This window comes from Meles meles, chromosome 7 (assembly GCF_922984935.1).
Source record: "Meles meles chromosome 7, mMelMel3.1 paternal haplotype, whole genome shotgun sequence".
In the NCBI taxonomy this organism is placed as follows: Eukaryota; Metazoa; Chordata; class Mammalia; order Carnivora; family Mustelidae; genus Meles; species Meles meles.
The window spans coordinates 140,175,612-140,202,703 of NC_060072.1; the positions used below are offsets into that span (position 1 = coordinate 140,175,612).

Consider the following 27,092-nt stretch of genomic DNA (forward strand, 5'->3'; position numbering starts at 1 on the left):
CGTTGTAACAGAATATCCAGGTCAGATCGGTTTCAGCAGTTTAGAGGCTGTACCGGGTAGTCCGGAGGTAGGATGCTTTTAGGAGTGATTTGCTTCAGACGCTCCATCGTGTTGCCTGTGACTTAGTGTCGTTCCCTCTCTCTTCTCTGCTTCTCCAGTGCCAGCTTTACCTTGAGGTTGCCTTGCAGCAGTTCCGGGCTTCATACCCACAGGTCATGCTGCTCAGGAAGAAGGCTGGCCTCGAAAGCTTTCCCTGAAGCAGGAGCAGTCTTTCCAAAATCTTTTTGCCCTGCAGAGTTGGTGCTGAGTGTTTTTTTTTTTTTTTTTTTTTTTAAGATTTTTTATTTATTTATTTGACAGAGAGAGAGATCACAAGTAGACAGAGAGGCAGGCAGAGAGAGAGGAGGAAGCAGTCTCCCTGCTGAGCAGAGAGCCTGATGCGGGACTCGATCCCAGGACCCTGAGATCACGACCTGAGCCGAAGGCAGCGGCTTAACCCACTGAGCCACCCAGGCGCCCAGTGCTGAGTTTTAAACCAGTTAAAACGTAACACACACATCTATTACTGTCACTGCCACTCATCACAAAAGTCTTTAAATATTGGGAAGCTGTGGAGTTCATGGTGGCGGAAGTTTTTCTTAAAAGAGAAAAGGACTCTCTAGTTCAATGAAGTTGGGAATACCAGAGCTAACCCAAGTGAAGCAAAGTTAAGTCCTTTAGGACAGGACTTCTCAGAGTCTTTACTGTTGTATAATACGTGGCAGGGAGACCACACCTTCAAGACAGACCTTAAACTGAGTGGAACTTACTCAACCATGGAAATCTTTTTGTCAGAGGACATCTTGCAGGACTAGTCTAGTGCCCCTTTTCTTTTTGAGCATTCCAAAATACCCTTACTTAATGTCTGTTAGACTCTCTTATTATTTTATTTTCATCAGGAGTAAGCTCGTTTTGAGGTTGCTGATTTTATTAAGTGTGTTTGAGCATTAGGTTGGAACTCAAGATGGTTTTTTGAGAGGAATCCGTTCAAAGTAGAATGTGAGTTACAACATCTGGGCCCTTGTTCATTATCGTGCTGTCTCCCAGAGTGGCCTAAAGTTGGCGCCTGCTTTCCTCCATGTCTGTGGGAAGATTGCTCAATTGGTAATTACAGGGTAAATGTTGATGTGCGGCACCTCTGCTTTCATCCCAACATTTGGTCGAAGAAGAGATTTGTAGAATTATGTGGCTTTATGTTCTCCTCGAGTACACATATATCTGTGAAAGTATGTAAGCCGGTATAAAAATGAGCAATTCTACCATTATTCTGACAACTCTGGCTAATGTAGTTCCCAGTAAGAGAGATTTTTAACAGAACAGTTTCCTTGATGTATCATTTTAAAGCACTTTCTCACAACCATAATGCTGGAATTATTTGATAATATATGGTCCAATTTGGCGAGGAACAGAATGTACCTTCTAAAAGAATTGCTGCTTTCAATTCATACCTCGTTTTAAATTGCACTGAGGCAAAAAAAAAAAAAAAAAGGAGCTTGTGTTTTTCTTCTCTTCCAAGAGGAGGTGGAAGTTTTCTCTCCACAGATTCCTTACTTATATAATGGTAATACAAAGAGATTTCTAAAAGTGTCTTGAAATTAAAATATAGCTGTGATAGAGAATATTTGGATCTTTAGAATCTAAGCTTTAATGAAAGACAGTTTACGTTAAGGTTGTTTGTGTTGCCTGTGTCTCACAGTTCTCACGGCCCCTGGTTCAGTAGTACTGGGTTTAAAAAGTACAGTCTATTAAATGAAGTCATCTCTGTTAAGTGGAGACATTGTGATTTAATTAGTTGTGGTATAATTGTGTCTAAGCGATGTCACAGCAGAGTACCTATGACAGATGAAGTTTGTTCCCTTTTTTTTAGTCAAGTAAATTGAAGGGACCTTATATTAGTTTGCATTTTATTTTACTGATGGGAGAATGGAGGCACCAAATTTATAAGCAAATTTCTTAAGGTCACACAGATTGTTAGTCGCAGCAGGAGGTCCCATGTCCACACTTGAAGGCTTGTTTACTGTACCGCCTTTCATGTTTGCTTTCCCTTTTGGTGTTTGTCAATAAAAAGTCAGAAGGAAAGAGAATGTGGTTATAAGAGCCAATAGGGCCTTGTGTGTGGTTTAAAACTTTTTTCACATCTGGCCTTGAGGGACTCAGTGCCTATCTCGAGGCCAAGATGGAGAAGCTAATGGAACAGGGACGTGCAAAGAAAACAGAGAGGCGGTAAAGAGATCAGCAGCTCAGCACGAACTCTTGTGTCCTGGTAACACACTTGGGGTGTTGCAAGTCCCCCAGCTGGAACCCTTCTGGGTTGGCTGCAAAGTTGGCTCGTGGGCCAGCGTGTGATGTGGACTGGCACTGGCCCGGCACGTTCATCACTACTGTGAAATCACTACGGTTAGAAGGAGGTATGGGAAATGTTAGGTCAGCCAGTGGAATTTTTTTTAGTTGATGGATGCTTAAATATATCTGTGTGACTGAAATAAGTTACTTCTTTCTGTTGGCAAGGGAACAGAGATACTAAAAGCAAAAGGTAGATTTCAAGGAACCTTAATTTATTTTTTCCTCAAGATTTTATGTATCATATCCCTAAAAAAAATTTCTAACAGGATGTTAAAGGTACTACTTTTTAACTTAGAATATTAAAATGCTGTTTAAATCCAACATACAGAAATTCTGTATCATGGCCGTTAAAACTGCTGTCTGGGGGCGCTGGCTGGCAAAGTCGGTAAAGAGCCCGACTTTTGGTTTCAGGTCAGGTTGTGAAACCGAGTCCTGTGTCAGGCTTCATGAGCACCATGGGGGTCTCCTGGAGATTCTTTCTCTCCCTCTCCCACTCATGCTCTCTCTCTCATATAAATAAATAAATCTTGAAAACAAAACCAGACCATAAGAGACTCTTAATCTCAGGAAACAAACCTAGGGTTGCTGGGGGTTGGAGGTGTCGGGATGGGGTGGTGGGGTGATGGACACTGGGGAGGGCATGTGCTATGGTGAGCGCTGTGAAATGTGTAAGACTGGTGATTCACAGACCTGTACCCCTGGGGCAAATAATACATTCTATGTTAATTAAAAAAAAAAAAAAAAGACACAAAACAACAAAACCAGAAACTGTGGTCCTGAAGTCAGACTAACTGAATTTCAGTTCTTCTACAGTTTGTTCGTTGTATGATTTGGCGTTACTTTCCACATCTTCATTTTCTCATCCGTAACATGGGGATGTTAACAATAGTGTGCTCCTCTTCAGGGGTGCCATGGTACAGGCTCCCTGCTCCCCCTGCTGCTCCCGCTGCTTGTGCGCCCTCGCTCTCTCTGGCAAATAAACAAAGAAAATATTAAAGAAAAAGCGATAGTATGACAAGGAATAAATTGATCTAGAAACATAATGCAGGCTCCTAATAAATAATCACGAAGTATTCGCGTAACATTTATTATTAAAGTCATTTTTACTGGATTCGTTATTTTCCTCACCCTCATCTCCGCATTGCCCCTTCCTGCCAAATCCCTGTGGATCCTTCAGTATTGATCCTCTCTGACTGTCACGTAGAATTCATCCCTCCCTTCCTCCGATACAGTATTTCTCGTACAGTCTCAAGGGGAGAGCCACTGTGTTGGTCTGATGAGAAATATCACTGCCCTCACCCCAACATCTTTATTCCTCAACTTTTTCTGGTTTTCCCCTCCAGTCTCTTGTGTCCGATGACAGAAGGGCTAACGGCTCATGCACAGACAGTGCGGTGCCTACTGTTCTCCCTTTCCCACTCTGGCCCCCTCTGGGGAGTCTGTCTCTGTCCTGACTTCTCCCATCACGGTGTGACGCTCAGCTCTGCAGCAGGGAGTATTTTATAATAAAGGGCTGTCAGTTTGTGGTATCAGTTTATCTGCCTACACACCGATTTTCCCCACTACTGTGAGCTCCACAGAACTTTCTCACGTTCTAGCCGGAGCACCTACCTAGTAAGTGTTGGCCACAAAGCAGGCAGTCATTACCAAGTTCCTTTTTAGAACGAATGAGCGATGTTCATTTATGAGTTGGGATAACACCTATCACCTGCTGCGGCTGAAGTCTACTTAATTTAAAGCTGTGATCTCTTAAGAGGCTGTGAGATTTGGCAGAAATGCCCTGAAATAGGACTAAGAAGAGAAATTCTTTGACCGAGGCAAGCCACTTCTCAGTGCCATGGTCTCCCAGCATTGAGAGTACTCGCTTTGCCCACATGACAGGCTATCACAGAAAATACGAGGTATTACTTTGCCAGTTGAAGGATTCTCGGCAAATGTAAACGGGACACTGTTATGGAGAAGAAGCAAATTTTGTTTGCGTATGTCATACTTGGTGTAATTCCTGCTTTGTTTTACAAAATTTCCAAAATTTCTATGATGGTTGAAAATTTGTGAAAATTATGTTTCTGTAATGTCTTTCTGTCCTGTAAGAGTTGTATTTGAAAAACAGGCATAATTTAAACTTTTTCATAATTTAAAATTCTTATTTTAAGGTCTCATAATTTAATCCTTGTTCTGGTATATGTGACTTTGTATGCATGTGTTTTATTTCACTGCCTCCTAAAGCTGAATTCCAGATACATCCCTTTTTATATTCCTTTTTTTTTTTTTAAATTGAAGTAGAGTTGCCTCACAGTGTTACATGAATTTCAGGTGTGCAGCATAATGATTTGACAACTCTATGTTATGCTTACCTTTTAAATACAGTTTCATTATCATTATTTTAATGCTTTCTGCTCTTGGATTCCCTTAGTATTTTCTGATCTGTGTATTTTAGTAAGTTTACTTGAGTGGAACGGTGGGTACTAGCTACATGCAAAATGGTCTTGGAAAGATGGTCTTTGTTTTTTATAAAATGTAAAATAAATATCTTTTTCTAAAAGATGGTGACATCTTGTGTGTGCATTGGGCACATTACTTAACTTTTTTGTGATTCATTTTCACCATCTGTAAAATTGGGATAATAAAATATGGAATTGTTGATGTGATTAAATGAGAGAAACATCTATATATAGTTTAAAATAGTTTCCTACATACAGTAAATGCCCAGTAAAAGTTGTGCCTCATTTTTCTAGCCCTGGAGTAGCACTGGGACCATTAATTTTTGCTTTCTCTGTTTTTTTTTTTTTTTTAAGATTTTATGTATTTATTCAACAGAGAACACAAAAAGTAGGGGGAGTGGCAAGCAGAGGGATAAGTGCCTTGCTGAGCAGGAATCCCAATGTGGAACTTGATCCCTCGGATCATGACCTGAGCTGAAGGCAGCCCGAGCCACCCATTATTTCTTATTAATATAATCATAATTTAAGTTTTTAAAAATTTACATACTTTAAGATGAAAAATAGACATTTATATATAGTTGTTGAATACAGAATTGGTTTAAAAGCAATAAAATAATGTCTGAAGAAGTCTTTTCAAGTAATACAGTGTGAGAAAGACACGTCAGTACTCTTGTTTTACCCATTGAAAACATCACCCTGATGGAGATTCACGTCCATCGAAGTTAATCTGCTCACCTGTCATCATATTCTACTTGGTTATTAAACTTTCACTTTTCACTTTTGTAGTAGTTTCCACACCTTCTGATACTCATATTGGATGCTTAGAGTAGAGCATCTTCACTTTAGAAGTTCAGGAGATAAATTGAAAATGCTTCTAGTATAATGGTAAACATTACGACTTTGGAATGAATGTAGATGACAGACTTTCTTAAGGAACATAAATCTTAAATTCATTTTTTTTTAATGACACTCAGTTTGCAATTAATGGTGGTAGCTGTTTTCCTATGTGGGAAATGTTGCACGTAGCAGAGTCTGGTTTACACAGAACTTTTCTGTATATATTCTTCCAGTCAGAGCTACTGCATGAGTTAAAAAAACTTCCAGGATTCTAATCAGTATCTACTGAAATTTCAAATTTGAGGCATAGTGTGTTTATACCAAAAGAATAAAGCTAAAACGCCACATGGAATTACCTAATTGAATCTATTTCACGATATCCACTATTCATAGTAAGAGTTGTTGTACATTGTTACTCATTCTAAGTCACAGCATCAGTTTGTAAAGCTACATTGAGACAGGTTCTAAAGCTTTAAATTAAAAAATTTTAAAAGTGAGGTAGTTTATAATAGTAGTAGTTGAAACTTTGCTTCTTAACTCATAACTTGTCAGCATTTCAATTACTAGAACTTACATCCTATTTTCTTTTTTTTTAATATATATATTTTATTTATTTGACAGAGAGAAAACACAACTAGGCAGAGAAGCAGGCAGAGAGAGAGGAGGAGCAGACTCCCCACAGAGCAGAGAGCCCGATGTGGGGCTCAATCCCAGGACCCTGGGATCATGACCTGAGCCGAAGGCAGAGGCTTTAACCCACTGAGCCACCCAGGCGCCCCTACATCCTATTTTCTTAGCCATTCTATTCAAATATATTATTTTGATCATGAAAGTAATTATGTACCTATTCTTACCTCAGTCCCCAAGGTTTCTGCCATAATTTGTTTAGTCATTTCTTTGTTTAGACATTTTCTTTTAAATTTCAAAGTTTTATTGCGCACAACTTTGTAATAGCCATAATAGATTTGTGTGTTATTTGAATACATAGCTTTGAGGAAAAAGGATACAATTATAGGAAGATGGAGAAGCAGATGGAGTCTTAGGATTCATAGAGTGACGGCGTACAAGTATCCGAAGACTTGACAAAACTGATGATTTATGCCTTATCTCATTCAAAAGTGATGGCAGGTTATTCCTGGAGAACTGCCAAAATCAAAAAGAGGAGAGGGAGACGGGAGTATGGGGTAGAGGTGTGGAGGGGAGAGGAGGGACAGGGAGTTAGGAAGTGGGGAGAGAACTAAAGATTGTGGGGGGCCTTAGCTGAGTTGTGAGCTAGACAGGGCATGTTATGTTGATAGGCTCTGGAAAGCCCCAGAGAGAAGATGCTGCAGGAAAGGATATTAGGGCTACACTGTTCTCTATACTCCATGAAAACACTTTGGGGACAAGGAGATCTTTTTGCTCTTTGAAGCCTTTTAGATGTGTGGGGGGAAAGGAAGAAAGTATGTAACTAGTTAATTATATCAACTGGGAATGTGTAAGTCAGATGGTCACACCTAAAAAAAAAAACACTGATCATGCTGTCATGCTGCGTGAGGAGCACCTTTGTAACCGTAGGAAAATACTCATGCGCTAGGCGTACTTAACATTTTCCTTGTTGTGTATTCTGCCGGCCTGTGTGTATGCCTCCCAGCCAGGGTTTGAAAAGTAGAGATGATGGGATCCAAGTGTCCCATGTTAAAATAGATCAGTTATCATGGATGCTTTGAAAATAAAGGACTAACAGATATTAATTAGTTTGATTTGAGGGATCCGTCTAAGATTTTTGTCATTTATAACCTTCAATTGTTTCTTTCAATAAGTTTCATAGGAGAATTTACAAAGGAATCCCACTCCAGCTCAGAGGTGAAGTCTGGGCTTTGCTTCTGGAGATCCCTAAAATGAAAGAAGAAACAAGAGACCTCTACAGTGTGAGTATTTAAAGCTAACTTGTTATTTTGAAATTGAAAAGTAAACCCATTTCTTTTCACTTTCAAGGTGATTTAAGATATTCGTCTCATTTGAAGTTATAGTAAAATGATATTACATTGAGTTGTAGAAGCCTATTATTTTCTTGATTGTTTGGTTTAGTGCCGTGTACTTCCTGACTTGTAAAGAAATACTTCAGGGAAAATGATATTTTCTCTATCAGTCAGTAAGTGTCCAGTGCTTTTCAAATACTTGAAATGACCAGTGTTGGGTCATAATCATGAGGAAAATGGACCAACACCTGACTGTAGCTTCTCGTGTGCCATGTAGTATTTTGTTTTGTTTTAAGATTTTATTTATTTATTTGACAGAGAGATCACAAGTGGGGAGGGGCAGGGAAGCAGGCTCCCTGCCAGGCAGAGAGCCCGATGTGGGGCTCGATCCCAGGACCCTGGGATCATGACCTGAACCAAAGGCAAACGCTTAACCTACTGAGCCACCCAGGCATCCCCCGTGTAGTGTTAATAAAGAGATCTACAGTGTTGCTTCTAGACTTTGTGGGAAAATAGCAGTGGGATTCAGTTTATCCAACAGCTGTCTGTATGTGGTTGACTGTTTGCTTCTGGGTGTGAGAAAATTTTTCTCCAAGACTAGTAGGTATCTCTAGGTTTTGTTGTTTGTTAATCAAAGGTCAAACTTTTAACTCAATGATCTGTAATGCTTTCCTTAAATTAGGTAATACATTACCCTTACCTCCTTGTCATCTCAGGTGTACCCCTTTCTAAATCTGAAGTTTATAGTAACCTTTGAAAGGAATGATTATCTGAAAATCTTTTTGAAATATGTCCCTCAGAAAGTGAATATAAATAGAATAAAATGGATGAAAGAAGAATTGCTTGTAATTTAAACTCAAAACGAATTATAAAAGGAACTTTGGAATACTCTTGATATTTTCTTTTTCATGTAATGTGTTTGTGCATGTAATATTTAATCAAGATGAAAAATAATAGATACTGGCTAATTTAAAGAGTTACTTATTTTGTGTGTCTAAAAGGTTTTTTAAATTAGCTGTTTGCACCCTACACAGACTGAGTTTATATCTTAGAGTTTTAGAGTTTCAAGTTATTTTAGTTAGTTGATTAGATACTTGCTTTTAGTATCATAGTCTTAAAGCCAGTGTTGAAAATGGTGTCTGAGAAAACATATAAAATCTAACCCCAGGGTGCCTGGGTGTCTCATTTGTTAAACGTCTGCCTTCGGCTCAGGTCATGATCCCAGAGTCCTGGGATCGAGCCCTGCATCAGGCTCCCTGCTCAGCGGGAAGCCTGCTTCTTCCTCTCCCACTCCCCCTGCTTGTGTTCCCTCTCTCGCTGTGTCTCTCTCTGTCAAATAAATAAATAAAATCTCTTAAAAGAAACCGAACCCTAGCACCTAGCACAGTGTGTCGTAAATGGTAGGTGCTCATTAAATTCCTGTTTAATTAACGAGAGAAGACAGTTACTCTTCTTTCGCATGCTGTTTTTGTTTCCTTGGGCTCCGTAAAGTGCCACAAACTGAGTGGCTCCCAACAGCAGCACCGTCTTCTCTCACACGTCTGGAGGCTGGCGGTCAGACACCAGGGTGTCAGCAGGACCCTAGATTGGCTCAAGGCTGGGGAGAATCCTTCCTCGCCCCTTCCTGGATTCTGGCGTTGCTGGCACCACTCCTGGGCTTGCAGCTGCCTCAGTCTGCTCCCTGCCTCGCTCCTCACATGGCCTTCTCCGTGTGTGTCTGTGTGTCTGTATGTCTGTGTGTCTGACCTGATAAAGACGCCAGTTCTCGGACGTGGGGCCGCCCTCGTCCAGCATATGTCATCTTCACTCAGACATCTGCAGAGACCCTGTTTCCAAATCAGGTCCGTTCACAGGTTCTGGGTAGACATGAGTTTGGGGAAGGGGCACTGTTCGATCCAGCACACATTCTAAAAGCAGAATTCTGCTTTCAGCGATCTTTTAGACCTTTTCTGCATGGAACAAGATGATCCAGGCACTGGCTGACATGAGGGATCTGTTTAGTGAATGCTGGACATACAGTAACAACAGTAAAAGAAATGACTTGCCTTCCAGTACTTTTTTAAGGGCTATTTTTTCTAACACTTTCATAAGAAATTTTTTTAATTTGTATTCTTTGAGTTTTCCTGGCACCCTTATTTGATGGTCTTCCTTTCCCACTCTTTCTTACTCTGTCTCTCCAAAGACGGTCAGAGTTGCTCTCTTCAGGTGGGAACTTGAGGAGGAAGAGAACTACTAAGATTTTTCTCGGGTGGTTGAAACTGTCGCTGGTTCTGAGCTGGCGCTCTCATCCGCCACTTCCTCCTGTTCTTTCAGGTGTCCCTCAGTGTCACTTGTCTCTTGTGTGTGTCGTGGTAGAGCTCACAGGTGGCAGTTCTGTCTGTCGTGGTTAACAGCCTCACCTGTGGCCTTCCTGGGGCTTCATAATCTTGTTGGCCAAAGGAACCACGATACCGCGGAGCTTTCATGTAAATGCTTTCCACTCTCCTTCCACTTCAGGTTTATAGATTCCCTAGATCCTCTTTCTTTTTAAATAAAATGTGTATTCTTGTGTTATTATGGCACTCATGGGTCTCAGCCCACCCAATCTCAGAGATAACTGTAGAAGCTGCTTTACCTCCTTGCACTAAGATAAGAAATACGCTTGATTTCCGGTATTCTGTACATTCGTTGGTAAATATTCTAGGACGTAATCTTTCTGACCTACTATTTTTTATCTGCTAACTGAAATTTGCTTCTGTCTTGAGGCCTTTTTATGTTGGATTTTCTTGTCCTCTAGAGAAACTGATACTGTAGGTGCGTTTGGGTGATTTTCTGCCTTTGAACTAAATTTTATTGTAAAGAACATTTTATCATGTCCTGTCAGACATTTTCTTTCTGTGTTTTGACATCTCATTTTTTAACAGGAGGCCTGTAGGACAATAACTGAAACCTCTTTACTTGCCCATTACCTTTAAAAAAAAAAAAAAACAACAACAACAAATACGAACAGCTTACCATCTTAAAACTAAATTTTTGTAATATCTTCTGGACTTTTATCAGCGATAGTGTACAGTCATATTTTAGTGGTCGTGTGATTCTTGTACAGTATTATAAATATCCTCCTGTGTATTTAGCACTCTGAATTATACTGTGATTACTCTTCATGATTTTAAAAGCTACAGAAGCTCCCCTTGTCTGAGCTCCCACCTCAAGACACAGAAAGTACGCATAGTTACAAAACACTTGACACATACACCCATATTCCAGATAGCCTGCTTCTTCCTGCTTTTAGCTAAAGTCAGGAATTAGCCAGTTATGTTTTCATATGTATTTATTGGAGTTGATTCAGGCAGAGGTCTGTATCACCAGCACATGGTAACAGGAGTCAGTATAATATATGTATATAGATGCGTAATTATACATTAGCGTGGTTAAGTATAGATTAGTATACATTTTAATCTCTTTTATCTAGTTCAATTTGGGAGATTAAATATCCTCATTCAGCTCCCTTCCCCTGAAATGCCATGAAACTGACAGCAGGGAGTTTTTGTAAAGGCAAAGCCCATGAGGAGTAAGAAACAGGAGAGAGCATGGCTGCCAGTATCTGGAAACCAGACAGACACTTACTATTCTCAGCAAACCCGAGAAAATGGAAACCCCGGCTGCCTGATTTCGATCTCAGAATCTCCAGGAGCCTTGGTAATTGTCAACTGCAGGTGCCTCAGGGAGCGGAGGAGAAGCTCAGAACTGTGGAAGTGGCCCAGAGTCCCTCGCAGAAGCAGTTAGAGCCTTGACATTTCCCCCGCCCTGGCGCAAGTCCGAGGTTTACCATTTGGAGAGAATGAACGAGAGGGCCTCTGCACTGGAGAGGACCGGGATGTTCCCTGGAGGAGGGCGCAGAGGAACTGCGTATCCTGAGCTGGGGGCATGCTGGCATCCTTCCCAGCACACTGGTGGCCAGGTGCTTGTCTTCCTGACCAGAGACCAGAAGAGACTTCTCTGAGGAATCTGCCCAGCCGCAGGACATAAACCCGGAGACACTGACTTGAGGGGAACCGCAGTGACACTGCTCGGCCAGATCACTGCAGTGGAGACAGTCGTGAAGCCCCTTCTCCGCACACAGAGCTCGCCGTCAGCTTTCTGGTGTTCTACTTTTAAATAGAAGCAGACAGCGAAATACCACTGTTCACTTGAGGAAAGGAGCTAACAGAAAGACACACAAGAACAAATGGAAAAAAGAAACGTGTAAGAAACAGACTATAGAGCAAGAAGAAAACTTAGAAAAATGATCACAAGCATCTTCAGAGGGATCAAAATAGGTATTACACCCATAAAGCAAGTATAGAAGCCTATAAAAAGGAACCTTTGAGGAAAACAAAGAGCTTTTTAGTTATAAAAAATTATAACAGAACTGAAAGATTTGAGAGGAGGTTTGAAAGTAACAATTGAAGGAATTTCCCAGAAAGCAGATGATAAATTCAAAAAAATGGAAAATAATAGAGAAAATACAAGAAAGTTAAGTGACAGCTGGAGATTCCACACTGTAATAATAAGAGTTCCAGAAAGAGGAAATGGGAGCGCAGGCAGGAGGGATGAAGAAATCGACAAAGGAATTACTGAAGAAGTCACTCAGAATTGAGAGACGTGAGTCTCCGTTTATAAGATTGAAAAGATCCATCAAGTGCCAGCCCTGTGGATAAAAATAGATACAAATCAAGCACAGAAGTGTGAAGCTTCAGGACATGGAGAGAAAAATGCCTACGAGCTTCTAGAGAAAAAGCAGATTTCGTACAAAGAAGCCAGAATTAGAGTGGCAACACTAGAAACTAGAAGACAGTAAAGGCAGTGCCTTTTGAGCAAAAATATTTTCCAATTTAGAATTCTAAAACAGCCCAACAGTTGAGGAAGAAGGAGGTAGTAGTATCAGACATTTGAAGTTTCAAAACAATTTATCTTCCATACACCCTTCCACAGGGGCTACTAGAGGATGTGCTCCTGCGGGACAAGGGAATAAACCAAGAAAGAAGATGACATGAGACCCAGGGGACAGGGGACCCAAGCGAAGGAAGGCCTAGCAGAGGGTGAAGGGGGACCCCAAGACCCCAGCTGTGCAGCAGGCCCAGAGGCCCAGGAGCCCAAGGCTGGAGCAGGTCTGAAGGCTCTGGAGAGACATCTGCACAAAGTTGAAATCAGAGAGTACCTTTTCCATTGCAATTTTCCAAAACCCCGGGGAGATGGATGCGGTTTAAAGTGAGTTTGGGATCGGATTAGCAAGAAGCCTGTAGAAAATTAAGCAGGTCAAGAAACAAGGCAATGATTAGCTCAAAGGAAAACAAAAATACTGTGCCGGAAAGAAAAAAGAAATCCTGGTAGACTCTGTGGCTCAGTTGTGAAGAGATTTTACGTAGTCTTATCAAGGCAGACTCCGAAAAGTGCTTCATTCCTAATTAAAATCGAATTAAGATGGGAAGGGAAAGGTGGCGGGAAGAGGGGAGGGATGGGTGTGGGAGAGACGGGGACACGGCTGGGAGGGAAGCTCTTTATTGTGTGCCTTTCCACGTTCATTGCTGAACCACAGGCGTGGCTTTCCTAAACCAAGACCGCTTTTTAATAAGAATTATTTTATGATTTCATATTTTAATGAAAATTATTTTCAATAACTGATTTCCTTAAAAATGTGCTTTCTTCCCCTCTTTTTTCTCTTCAGAAATTAAAACACAGAGCACGGGGTTGTTCACCTGATATCAGACAGATAGACCTTGATGTCAACCGCACATTTAGGGACCATATTATGTTTAGAGACAGATACGGCGTTAAGTGAGTAAACTTTCATGTGATGAAATGTAAATAGCATTTATAAAGAGTATTAAAGTCTTTGTTCACTTAAAACATGAATGAGGAGAATGTCTTGTATGAACTATAATTTTGATGTAGGTCCTAAAGGTTTAAGCTTTTGCAGATTGTTTGGTCCGTGTTGTATGAAACCTAGTGTCTAGGTTCCCTTAAATTTTTTAGCCTTTGACATAGTAGGTGCCATTTGGTTGGTTAAGAGTCATTTTATGATCTGGGAATTCTTAAAAATGTAGTAGCTACTTTTATTAAAATCTTAGTGAAAAAATGGGAGGCTGTGTTTGAGGACCAGGTCAGAGACAAATAGATCCCTATGAACTTGACCCCAGTGCATGGCTGAAACTAAAACGGATGAGGAGTGAATGTCTGAAATGAGTATTACAGTTTATGCATGAGCAGTGTAGTTTTGCTGACCTCTGTATTGGCTGAGTTCAACATGAGAAACAGAAACCAGTAAGAAATGTGTATTCCGAGATGTATTGAGAGGAACTGGCGTGGTAGTGGGGGTTGACTAGGCAAGTCCCGTATCTGGAGAACAGGCCACCAGCAGGGACAGCCTGCAACTCTTGAGCACAAGCCGAGCTGTTGTCCACAGGAAGAGCTGCTTCAGAGAGGCCTCACATCTGCTCTTACAACCTTTCACCTGATTGGATCAGGCCCACCAAGACAATCTAGGAACTAGGATCATCTCTGCTGGTTAAAGTCAAATCCTGCTTATGGATTTTTTTTTCTTTTTTTCTTTTTTTTAAAGATTTTATTTATTTATTTGACAGAGAGATGACAAGTAGGCAGAGAGGCAGGCAGAGTGAGAGGGGTGAAGCAGCCTCGCTGCCGAGCAGAGAGCCCGATGTGGGGCTCGATCCCGGAACCCCAGGATCATGACCTGAGCCGAAGGCAGAGGTTTTAACCCACTGAGTCACCCAGGCATCCCGTCTGCTTATGGGTTTTAATCACATCTACAAAATGCCTTTTTTACAGCCACATGTAGGTTCGCCTTTGAATAATTGGGGGCTGTAGGCTAGCCAGGCTGACACCATGGTGTACTGACCATTATAGTACATCCTTGTCCACTCAGTTCCAAATTCAGGTTAATAGAAGGTCATACTTCACCTAACATGATAGAACTCTTTAGCGTGGGGCTGAAACTAGTCTAACCCTTTCCCCACAAGAGGATACAAAGTCCTTGGTGAGGTTCACTCTTTTGCTTTGACGTTCTAAAACTTAAACACTGTAATATAAAATTAACTGTTAATAATACATCTGTCTAATATAGCTAATATGTTAGATGAAAAGGGAAAACAAAGGAGGAAAACAAATATTTTAAAATACGTATGTATAAACATACATCAAAATAAGGAAGAAATGCTTACAAAAATTATAATCATCATTTCTTTTTTCTTTATTTTTTTAACAAGATTTTACTTATTTATTTGAGAGAGAGGGCAGGACAGAGAGCGAGCAGAGGGGAGTAAAGGGAGAAGGAGAAGCAGGCTTCCTGCTGAGCAGGGTGTGGGGCTTGATCCCAAGACCCTGGGATCATGACCTGAGCTGAAGTTGGACGCTTAACGAGCTGAGCCACCTGGGTGCCCCATAATCATTTCTGTGGCTGGTAGTTATGTAGTTATGACTGATTTCCACCACCCATTTCATATTCCCTTTGTCCTCCACAGGCACCTGGTCATGATACTGTACCTGGTGGGGTGACCTACGTTTTCATTCTGGACCATCGCAGTCCTGCCTGAATTAGATTGCTGTAGTTTTCCATTGACTTTAATCACAAGGCTTGGCTGTGCTAAGAGACACCCCATGTATTCTCCTGCGTTCTAGGCCTACTCTTCCTTACTCCAGTGTGTGGTAGCAACTCAGTTTCTCCTTTGTAATCAGGCTCCTTTGCTCCAGCTGGTCCAGTCACCTCCTTCTTTGCTTGTTGATTCGGAGGCACAAGGAGCTCCAAGTGGCTGGGTGGCAGTCTCGGCTTCCAGTTCAGTAGTATCATCGTGTCTCCTGGTGGAAGCATTTCTCCCTTTGGAACTAGGAGTCCTAGACCAGCAGAGCTTAAGGCTCTTGGGACGAGAAGTGAACATTTTGCTAGTGGACCACTAGGGATAATAGTGGATAGAGTCATCCCCGTTTCTGCCCCTTGAATCTTGGACCCCAGCCTCCTGGCTGTGGGAGAGAGCACTAGATACTGTGGCTGATGGAGAGCATGCATAGCCTCCTGGAGGATGCCGCAGCCCTCGTGCCTAGCCGCCACTGTAACTGAGGCTTCCCAGGGCCTCCCCAGTTCTGTCAGGCTGCCTGCTCCCATGGGGATGATTTCAGTGAGGGTGGTCGCCCTCCTTCACTGGAAGGAGGGTAACAAATTGAAGAGACTGTGAAACCGTTTATGGTTTTTTGGTATAAACTGTATCAGAATGAATGTTAGGGGTACCTGGGTGGCTCAGTTGGTTAGGCTTCAGTCTGACTCTTGATTTTGGCTCAGATCATGATCTCAGGGTCATGAGGTCGAGCCCCTCACAGGGCTCCGTGCTGGACATGGAACCTGCTTGAGATTCTTTCTCTCCTTCTGCTCCTCCACCCCCTTAAAAAAAAGAAAAAAAAAAAAAGAATGTCATCTAAATCTAATATAAATCTAAATAAATCTTCAATTTAGACTGTACAGAGTGTTGTGTACATTTGAGCTTGGGATCATTTCTTTATTACAGTAGTGCTTTTGTCTGGATTATCTGTTTTCTGGCAGACTTCATTTTTTTAAGTTTGTAATTTTAAAACTATGTGAAAGAACCAAACTGTATTCAACATGAACTTTGTTTTCTCTAGGCAACAGTCACTGTTCCATGTTCTCGCTGCGTACTCTATTTATAACACGGTAAGTCGGAGCACAGCCACTCAGGTCTTTTGGGGTATTCTGAGGAGCTGGGGGAGCTCTCTGGTCACCCCTGCCTCTGTGGATCTTTTCAAGGCTTCTCTTGTGACCTCGGGATCTCAGAACAGAGCTGATATAAAAGCGGGAAAAACCACTGTATACCAGTGAAGCTCTCATTTTCCTCCTTTCTCTGAATTATTCTGTTGTGGTGTTATTTGTTATCTTGTTTTTATTTTACACAGTTGTGAGGAGAGTGAGGAGGGCTAGAAGTTTTAAGAAGTCCGTGGGCAGATAAATTTTTGCTTGACCCTTGCTCACTCTACATCACCCGCCGGGAGTTTGAGTTTCAAGGTCACATTTTGTTTACTCAGCGAGGGCCAAAGAGGAGACCTTGTGTACCTACTTGCTAACCCTCGGAGTAGGCTAAAAGTAAATGTTTTGATAATAGAACATGTTGTCCTTAACATACCTATCATTTGGGGGGGGGATAATTTGGGGAGAGACCAATTAATGTTGAACCTAATGCGGATATTAAATGCTTATTGAGTAGGTTCTATGGAGGACAACCTTGAACCTTGGGTGTGTAATTTCTATTAAAACCTTTAAGTTATAAGAAATTTCAAATTAGGGCAAGTTAAAAAGAATTATTAAAGGCCTTGTCATAGAAAGGAAGCAATAGTTGGGCCCATGGGACTTGGAGCTGGAAAGTGAGAAGCCTTCGCTGAGAAAGTGGCACTGCACACACTCTCTAGCTCTTCTGTTCTGGTGCCACGTGGTAACGGATTATCTCCGTAAACTGCTTGTTCCGTTGTTTCTCTCTCCAGATTGCTTTCTTTGCCTACTTTTCGGTTTTCCCATGGCTGAAATTGCACCCACAGACTGAACGTGACCGTTCTGTTTAAATGCCATCTCACCATCTGATTACAGCTGTCCTGGAGAGAGTATGTGATTAGCAGTGCCCAATTAACTGTTCCCCTGGGGTCAAGTGACCTCTTCTGCTCCATCAGCTTCGGTTCATATGGCACAAACAAGAAACTCCAAGGCCACATTACAAGCAGGGACTACGGGGAGAGTAGGCAGTTCTCAGAGAAGGGACATGGACTGGCTGGGTATCCCAAAATGTGTCTCTCTAAGGGCTGGGAAATCCAGAGGTGACAAGACAGCAACTTGGGAGCTGTAGCAGGGGAGAAACTTGCCAGCATTTGAACAAAGAGGGGGAATATTGAACTGAGAATAATATATACAAAGGAAAAATAAACTATTCGTCCTCTTTACAGAAGGTATAATGGTATTGAATAGGGGACAACAAAAATACATGTAGCTTGACACTTGGTCCACAGTTCTACATTTATTTTTGATGTATAGCTCGATGAGATAATAGCTCAATGTTGTAGAAACTGTAGTCTCTGTCTGTAGACTTGTCCGTTGTTTAATTGTTCAGGCATTGTCTGGCTGTTTTGGTGGGCAGGTTTTTGCATGTGTGTCTGCACGTAATTGGATCTTAAAATCCCCAGTTTCTTTGTTCTCATTTATCTTCAGGAAGTTGGATACTGTCAGGGGATGAGCCAGATCACAGCTTTGCTCCTTATGTATATGAACGAAGAAGATGCCTTCTGGGCCCTGGTCAAACTATTCTCAGGCCCCAAACATGCCATGCATGGTAAGAAAGCCCTGTAGTTTACCAAAAACAGTAAACAAGGAAGGGAGAAAAAGGTAATTAAAGCAGAATCAAACTTTGGAAGATGCGTGGTAGGGTAAAGCACAGAAACGTAATGACTGGGGCCGTTCAGTCAGTCAGTGTTTGTGAGTCACGTCTTACTTGGCCGTTACTGAACTTGGCTGCACTTTTCTGTTCACATTTATATTCTGTTATGCTTACCTCAAAATATACTGTTGGCATTTTGAAATCCTTCCTTACTTGCCCCCAGTCAGAATAAACTAATGTAGGTTTGGAGGAATTTAGGAAAGCTCTATTACCTGGAGAACTAAAAGATGCTGTTGACTAAGACTTTTAGACTGTCATGCAGTGATCATTTCCGTGAAATGCGTGTTTGGGTTCTTCTAGCCATAAAATGGATTCCATTTTACGATGCTGCTGCTAACGTGTCGTGGGTTCTTCATTATTTAATATCTCAAAACTTGCATGAGTTTTTGGTTTTCAAGTTAGATTGTTTTTAATAACCTTTCCCTTACATCTGCCAAGCTTATACCAGAAGCTTTAGAGTTTGGATTGCATCTTCCTCGGGAAATAAAAGTGGCATTTGCCCATTTAATGCAAAGTTATTTTCCCGGTGCCATCCCTTTGATAATACCAAGTTAAAAACAAACTTTTAACACGAATCACTTGAAGAATGGATTATCTAAGTTGCATTTGTAAGTAAGCCTTAGATGGTGAGGAGCCTGCCACATGTTTATAGTGATATTTTAACATTTTCAAAATTATGACTATAGTTTATTAATTTCCACATTCTTACCATGTGGTTTTTGTGGTGGTAGTGTGTGTGTGTGTGTGTGTGTGTGTGTGTGCGCGCGCGCGCTTGCACACGCATTTCACCATCTCCCTCACTTTTCCTTGTGAATATTTTTTAAATGAATACTGCTACTGATAACTGTTTCTGGACACTTTGCATCCCATCAAGAGACTCCAAAGGTAAGACACACTGTATCGAACTGCCATCCGAGAGTATCATTTGAAAAGGCATCTTGAAGAAAAATAACTCCCCCTCATCCACCTTTATTTTGCCGCACCATGGAATGAATGGTGTTGTGGACTGTGTGGGAAGTGTGGAGGGATGTTGCAGTTTCAGTAGTGTGTAATGATGTGGAAACTGCCCAAGTCTAGGAACGTCATTTCTTTTGAACACATCTGATAGCTTATGTTTGGCATTGGTCACCAGTCTAATCTAGAAAGTAATAGTAATTTTACTATCCTAATATTTGCATTCACAGTGCAGCTTAGGTTACTATTTTGGTGACGTTTGTATTTAGAGATGTTTGTTTGTAGGTCTGCCTATGGAGTTTTCTCACCGAGGCTTGCCTCAGTTTTTTGCATCCTTTACGTGAGAGTGATGTCACTTATAAATGTACAGAATAAAGTGAGGGCTGAAGAAAATGAGATTTTAAAATATCAAGCCTGGGATATCGCTAACAAGTGAAGTAATGTTAGCTCTCCTTGAGCTAGCGTTTATTACTGAGGGCATTGCCTTTTTCACAATGAGACTTTTTCTTGAAATCCTTCTAATTCCCATTCCTATCAAATTGACCACGAAAGTGGCACAGATAGATACGTACATGCATATTTTTTTATGACATCAGAAAATGTTACTATGGGAGAAATAGAATCTCTCTCTCTGGAAATTTTTACACATAAAGGATGTTTCTTGGGTTCTTGGAAGAACACAGTTTCACTGTTTAGGAAGCAGATGTTCTGTGGGGAGAAAAAATGGGATTCCCAGATCAAATCAGTCTGACGTAAGGAGTGAATCAAGCAAACCAACGAAGTTTCTTTAGAAAGCATGTTAGAAAGATTGAGAAGCCCTTACGTGTCATGAACATACCGGAAGGGTTTGTGGAACACAGCAGTTCCCTAGATGCTTTTTAAAAACACAGGGCAGCTCTTAACATCTGTCAAAGCTACATAAAGCCCACGGTGAAGATAACTAATGTGGAGAAATGATCAATCTATTGAGTGTGTGACCTTTTTAATGGATTGTGTAGACTCTCTGAAAGGAAACTCATCAGTAAGAATAGACGTAAAGGTCCATGAGTTAGATAAACAAAATCGGTACTAACTTAACCATTTACAGTTAGTTACTTCCTAGAGACCTTAGAGATTCTGTTGTGTAAGGAGATGGGATAAACTCCAGTTTCTGATATAACATCGATCGCTAGTGTCATTATGTCTTAGCTGAGTATCACAGAAGGGATTAAAAAGTGATTAAAACTTTGGAGCCATGATACTAATGAAGCTTTTAGAGTAAACCTGAAAAAAAGCAATAAAATATTTGTTATGTAGCGTATTGACAATAAAACAATAAGTCCTCAAGATTAGAATAACCTATAAAAATTTGTGCACTTAAGATATGCTTTAAGATACTTGAAGAGAACAGACAGCCCTGATAAATGGCTTCAGTTTTCATTTTTTTCTTGGTTTCTAAGTTTTCCTTTTGATTCAGAAATAGTCTGTTCTCTTTTATATTTTTAAAAGGTTGAAGGAGATCTTTAGCAAACAAGTACTAGATTGCAAATTTTATTACCCAGAGCTCACACACCATCATTTCCTTGGTGAGGAGGACAAGTGTCTTAGTTAACTACTGGATTTTTGCTGTTTTACTAACAGTTAAAAATGAAAGAAATGTGTTGCATTTTGAAAGAGGGGTTTTTGTTGCTATTGTTTATGAAATACTGTTCTTATGTTTGTATTCTAGGCTTTTTTGTTCAAGGTTTTCCTAAACTCTTGAGGTTTCAAGAACATCATGAAAAAATACTGAATAAATTTCTATCCAAGCTTAAGCAACACTTGGTAGGTAGATGTGACATCGACTTGTACCCACTTACATCAAGAACAAAGCTAGAAGAATTGAGTGCAGCCTTTGGTCCCAATTACTTTATTGATTTGCAATGTTATCCATTTCATTTACTATGCAGTTGTAATTCCCAGGTGTTTGAAGAGCATGAGATTTGTGGAATTTAGTATTGATGAACCATCACAGCCCTCACTCATAAAATCAAACCATTTCTTTGCAGATGATACCTACAAATGGTGCAGCTTTTAAAGACATATGATTTCTCAGTAATTTTGGAGGCCTTTTTATTGCACCAAAAAATACTTTAAGGGTCATACAGACTCGTCCTTAGTGAACCATACACATGCTCTACTATAAAACATGATAATTTAGTGAAGCACAGATGCTCACTGTAAAATATATTATAGAGAATCAAAATGTTGTATTACAGTCCTATAGGAGAAGGACTTATTATTAAGGTGATTTCCAAAAGTGAGATTGAGGGAGAAAGAGAGGGAGGAAGGAGAAAAAAGTAGAAATACTCCAGCATGTAAAATATTTGAAATGAAACGGTTTTGTGCTTAGCTTTGACAGCTGCCTCCAACAGCTTGCCTAACTTTTAGTATTAGATTGTCATATTCTGTTTGCTGCAATCCAGAAATTTGAAGCCTTTGTTTTTTTCAGGATTCTCAAGAAATCTACACAAGTTTTTACACAATGAAATGGTTTTTTCAATGTTTCCTTGATCGTGTGAGTATTTCTTTACAAAATCCAATCATAAAATTATAAATACCAGACAAGAGTGAGCTGTTAATCTTATCTTGTTTTGTTTTTAATTATAGACTCCCTTTACACTAAACCTCAGAATATGGGATATCTACATCTTTGAAGGAGAACGAGTTCTTACCGCTATGTCTTACACAATCTTAAAATTACACAAAAGTAAGAAAATGTTTAAGTATAAAGATTTCACAAAGGTCAAGGCTTGATTTAACTCTGATTTCTCATTCCTCACCCAACTTCAGATTCATTTTCTTTTAGTGGTGGATTTAAAAAATTCTTGAAAGTGAAGAAATCATGTCCAGTTGGTAATCAGCTTCCATCGGTCCTTTCTCCTGGCTAGAAGCTCATTCATTATATTGCAGAGGTCTTTGATTTTTTTTTTTTCCTATTTCAGTTTAATTTTCCCACTTAAGCAGTAGAATGTAATGTGTTGTTTCACTAATAATATTATTCTTACTAAGTATTTGTGTGCATACTCTTAATATTGCTTTTCATCGGTCTCAATCTCTGGTTTGTAATCAGAGACCTGAGAGACCAAAGAAACCAGGCCCTTAGTTAAAAAGTCTAGTGGAGACATTTTCCCATCATTGTTTCCTCCATCCAGGCAAAAAGCACCCAGCTCCAAGCTGTACACCTCCTGCTCGTCTCCCTGCTTGACTGCATGGTGGTCTCTGGGGCAAGTCTAGTCACTTGTTGCCTAAATGCAGTGGTCGGTTGCAGCATTTCAAGGGCCCTGTACATTGGACATGCAGTGCCTTACTTTAAAAATCAAGAAATGAGAGTTTTCTTCTTGAATGTGAAGAACCTTACTCATCTTAAAGTCTCAGTTCAGTCTTTAAAATTGTAATTCCTCCTAGTACCTCTTCTTGTAACTCTGCAGAGAAGAGAATCATCGAAAGCTTTAGAACTTCAAGGAGCACTTGCAGTCTAGGTCTTACAGTGTGGTTTCACATTCATTGATCATTCTCCTCCGTTAGGTTATTCTTGAATGATTCCTCTGTTCAGCTGCCCAACTGAAATTATATGCTAATTGAGTACGTGGGGTCACGTTTTTGTGTGTATTTTCTTTCCCTGCTGTGCTTGACGTTGTTCTAAGTACATGTTTGGTATCTTAATATAAAATTGTTTGATTGCTTACTTGAAAAGCAGGCTTTGGATTGTCCAAACTTTAGAGAGAAATGAAAACTCCCTTTAAAATCAAGTTTGTATTGCTTATTCGGAAAGATAAGGATTCAGAAGTGCTGTGGTTCATTTCCCTTACACCCACTCCTCACTCCTCCAGCGCACACACCACAGCACTGGGACAGCTGTCTCCTAAGGCTCACGGTCTATCCGAAAACTGCAGCCAACCTCTGTCTCTCCCCAACCTGCCCTCCCCACCTCCTCCTCTTCTCTTCCCTCTCTTGCCTTTCCTTCTCTCCCTGTCTTTCCTCTCCTTCTGGATTATGAACTGACCAAGATGTGGAACAAAAGTATACTTTTTATTAAGATATATGCATATTCGTTTAATGTTCACTAAACAGCGAGAAAGTGGAAATATGATGTATTTCTCCATAGGTCTGTTCTCCGTCTGAAATTCTGATTTATTTATGAGTCTTGATTAATTTTGGCAACTGGAAAGTTTCTTCACCCTTTGCAAATAAACTTAAAGCCTAATAGCTACTTTATATCCCATCATATCATCAGACTAAATAATGTCGTTTTTTTTTCTCAGGAAGACAAAAGCTCAAGGACTTACTTACATGAACTTTCTTCACCGTTCTATGAAGCGTCATAAACTTTCTGGGCACCTTAACCAAGAGTTTAGCTTGATTTTGTTCTTTTTTTTTTTCCTGATTGTTTTAACAACATTTAGAGACATTGTTACAGCAGGCTTATCACACACTACTAGTTTTAAGTAGTAAAAAAAAATTAGTAATAACCTAAATGTCCAGTATTAGAAAACTGATTAAGCGAATTATAGTACATTATAGTATATCCGATGGACTCAAAGTATAATCAGTTTTTTAAATTGATATGTGTCCACACATCTGTTTATAGGACAGGGGCTAGTGGGGTCATAGCTGATTTTTGCTTTCTACTTTGTATCTGCAATCTCAGCTTTTTTAATTCTTTTACTTTTTGAATAAAAATTTTTTTAAATTTTTATTTTTTTAAAGATTTTATTTATTTATTTGACAGAGAGATAGAGAGCACAAGTAGGCAGAGTGGCAGGCAGAGGGAGAGAGAGAAGCAGGCTCTCCTCTGAGCAGAGAGCCCAACGCAGGGCTGGATCCCAGGACCCTAGGATCATGACCTGAGCTGAAGGCTGACACTTAACCAACCGAGCCACCCAGGCGAGGCACCATAATCTGAATTTTTTAGAATAAAACTAATTTCATAAGTAGAAATACAAATAAGGTTAGTAATCCAGATTTTTTAGAAATTCTGAAACTGTAATTAGAAAGACTTGAAATAGGTGTGCCTGTGGGAGGTGAAGCTCCATGACAATAAAACAGAAAGCCCTCGTGTCAACCTGGGTACCCTGTGTCTCTAAGAAGTACTTGCTCTGGGTTAATATTAATGTCTAAGGTGTGACGTTCTTAAATAAACCCATGAGAAGGTACTTAGCAGTAATCACTTCTCCCCGTCTTCCTGAAGAGTAGATGTGACTGCTTGAGTATCATAAAATACTTTATCTTACTGAGTGTCAGTGACAGTCACAGTGCTATGTGTAAGTTGTATGCTGTGCCCCTTTTAAAAAATACTGCACCAGGGGCGCCTGGGTGGCTCAGTGGTTTAAGCCGCTGCCTTCGGCTCAGGTCATGATCTCAGGGTCCTGGGATCGAGTCCCATGTCCGGCTCTCTGCTCTGAAGGGAGCCTGCTTCCCTCTCACTCTCTCTGCCTACTTGTGATCTCTCTCTATCAAATAAATGAATAAAATCTTTAAAAAAAAAAAATAAAAAAAAAAAAAATAAATAAATAAAAAATACTGCACCAGAATAGAATATGTTACCTTCTCAACCTGAGTAACTGTTAACCCAGCATTTGTATTTCTCTGATTTGTTCTTAGAACATCTAATGAAATTGTCTATGGAAGAACTTGTAGAATTTCTTCAGGAGACCCTGGCAAAGGATTTTTTCTTCGAAGATGACTTTGTAATAGAGCAACTTCAGATTTCTATGGTGGAACTAAAGCGTGCAAAATTAGACCTTCCAGAACCTGGTAAGAAATACTCACACACTTTCTATCTAAGTCGTAATTAAAGTTGGGAAACGGTGCAGTGAACACAGGTCATTTCTGTTTCAGAACATAAGCATTATGTGTATTTGTAATGGCAAGCTGTTTATGGCTTTGTGCTTATTTAAGAAAAAGCAAATAAATGCATTAATGAAACCTGCCTCTCCTAATAGCATAACTGTACTATCCCTGCTGAAATTTAGAAGGTTTGGATGGCAAATAATACTGATCAAGAGAAGGAATCGTGGTGCTTTAAATGAGCATAAACAACAACCTTTACTTTCACCCTCTCAATCTGTAAAACCATAAGGAATAGCAGAGAAAAGAAAATGTTATAGAAGAGGACCCGGATACTGACATGCTTCTGTCTAAAGCTACAGACCCAGCAGATGGCGTTACTGACGCTGGCCTCCAAGCCTCTGAATGCTGACCCAGGGCTCTTGGCAGGATGTTGCCATGTAGATAATATTTTATTTGCTTATTTCAAAACCTCTTTCAGCACCTCCTAATAGATTTTCTGTGAGGTGCCGGGCAGGAAATTCAGCAACCGAAAAGAAAGACATGCTTCTTGTCTCGAGGTGCACACAGGGGAGACGATTTTTGTAACTGACGGCAAATGAAGTCTAAGTAAATAGGACAGATGGGGAGGGACCAAAGGAGGGTTCAGATGAAAGGGGAGAGAAAGAAAATGTGGAAAGATCACAGCAGGAATAACTCAAAGTTTTGACGAGATATTATTTGACAAGAAATGGTTTCGTGAGAAAGAGTCCTTTTCCGCACATTTCTTTTCTTGTCTTTGTTCCAAGGCAATCCAGCTGTTATGTTCTCAGGTAGAGTTGGAGGTAGCATTTCCCAGTCAGTCTGGCCCGTATTTTGAGGTCTTCTTTGAGATATCTGTGCAGAACGAGTACATTCATGGAAAGCACATCTTTTTTTCCCTTTGGTAAAAACCAAGATGCTCTGCTTTTAGGTACTTCATTTTGAGGGCTCTAATCAGTGTTTCTCCCATGTTCTTTCTGGGTCATCAGGAACCACTAGAAAACAAACTGTCACAGCAGTGGTTGCTGGTGGTCAGAGGCCTTGGCAAACATCACCTTTGCTAAGTGAGGACACCTGCTCGTGCTCAGTGTGATAACGTCCGTTCCCCGCTGATTCTTTACTGTAGCAGGGAACACCCGTGGAACAGCAGTGACTAAGTGTATTAACATTTGGTCCAAAATATCTTGCCCTTTTTTTCTAAAAAAGTCAAGACACATTTTAGTAAAAGGGCATACAGAGAGAAAAAACATATATAGTAGAACTATTCAAGCATGAGAATAAAATATTGCAGAATAAGGTGGTTCAGCATCCAAGTAGCAGATATTAGTTACTGAATGCTTAGCATGGGCCACAGGCTACATGCACTATCTCATTTAATCCCTAAAAATAGCTCCTAAAAAGTACTCACCCACCTTTTACGGGTGAATAAAGTTAGTAGTAGTGGTCTGTAAGATCTTTTTACTAGGAGGTGGTAGACCAGGGATTGAGGGGGAGGTGCAGATAAAGGGAGAGGGAAAGATAAATAACACCAGGCCCAGCGGCTAAAGCTTGTCTTGATCTTACTGATAAAGGGCAAAGCAGTGAGGCGGCTCTGCACTTTTTCTGGGACAATAATCTGTCTCTCCTTTGTATCTCTACTTCTACTACATTGACTATCTGGGCTTTGCGCTCTGCAGCCTGGCCAGTCGGATCCTCTTAAATTATTACAAGCTGTCCGTGGAACATTAAGTCATTAAATGGTCTTGGTAGTAAGACATTTTAACGTCCCATCATCTTAAAAGCACACATAAGCATCTTATGTCTTTGTGGCTCCTGATGGGCTGCCTCAGTTTGCACTTGGCTTTCCCAGCCCCACACAGCACATGGTATTTTGAATTGTTATTTTTTTTTTTCTGGTTGGATCGAGTTTTCCATCGTTTTGATTTGCATTTCTTTAATTTTGATTGTCTTTCTTTTCTTTCTATTGGGCATTTTATTTCTTTTCTCTAAACTGTTCATCTTCTGCCCATTTTTCTCTTGCTGTATCCACGTACATTCTTCCTAAGTAAAGGAAATTAATTGGCAAGTTTATTATATGTCTTATAGATACTTTTCATATAGAATTTTAAAAAATTTTATCAGTCTTTCCCTTTATGAGATCTCACTTCTGTGTCCTAGGTAAAGAATTTTCCACATACTGAATGAAAGATTTCTGGTTACCCACATTTTCTTTTTCAACTTTTATTTCT

General features: G+C 40.3%; 1 protein-coding gene across 3 annotated transcripts in view; it reads left to right on the forward strand.

The window, feature by feature from the left end:
• Positions 1-27,092, forward strand: part of USP6NL (USP6 N-terminal like) — a 178,304-nt gene that overhangs the window by 122,037 nt on the left and 29,175 nt on the right. For 2 of the 3 annotated variants that reach the window (XM_046011723.1, XM_046011722.1), the window contains 8 exons: positions 7,463-7,570; positions 13,308-13,417; positions 16,271-16,319; positions 17,856-17,976; positions 20,744-20,838; positions 21,506-21,571; positions 21,664-21,763; positions 24,658-24,810. In XM_046011723.1, the coding sequence (XP_045867679.1) occupies positions 7,463-7,570; positions 13,308-13,417; positions 16,271-16,319; positions 17,856-17,976; positions 20,744-20,838; positions 21,506-21,571; positions 21,664-21,763; positions 24,658-24,810 (802 nt within the window). The remainder of the gene's footprint in view (positions 1-7,462; positions 7,571-13,307; positions 13,418-16,270; positions 16,320-17,855; positions 17,977-20,743; positions 20,839-21,505; positions 21,572-21,663; positions 21,764-24,657; positions 24,811-27,092) is intronic. The other variant, XM_046011724.1, reaches the window with a different exon arrangement.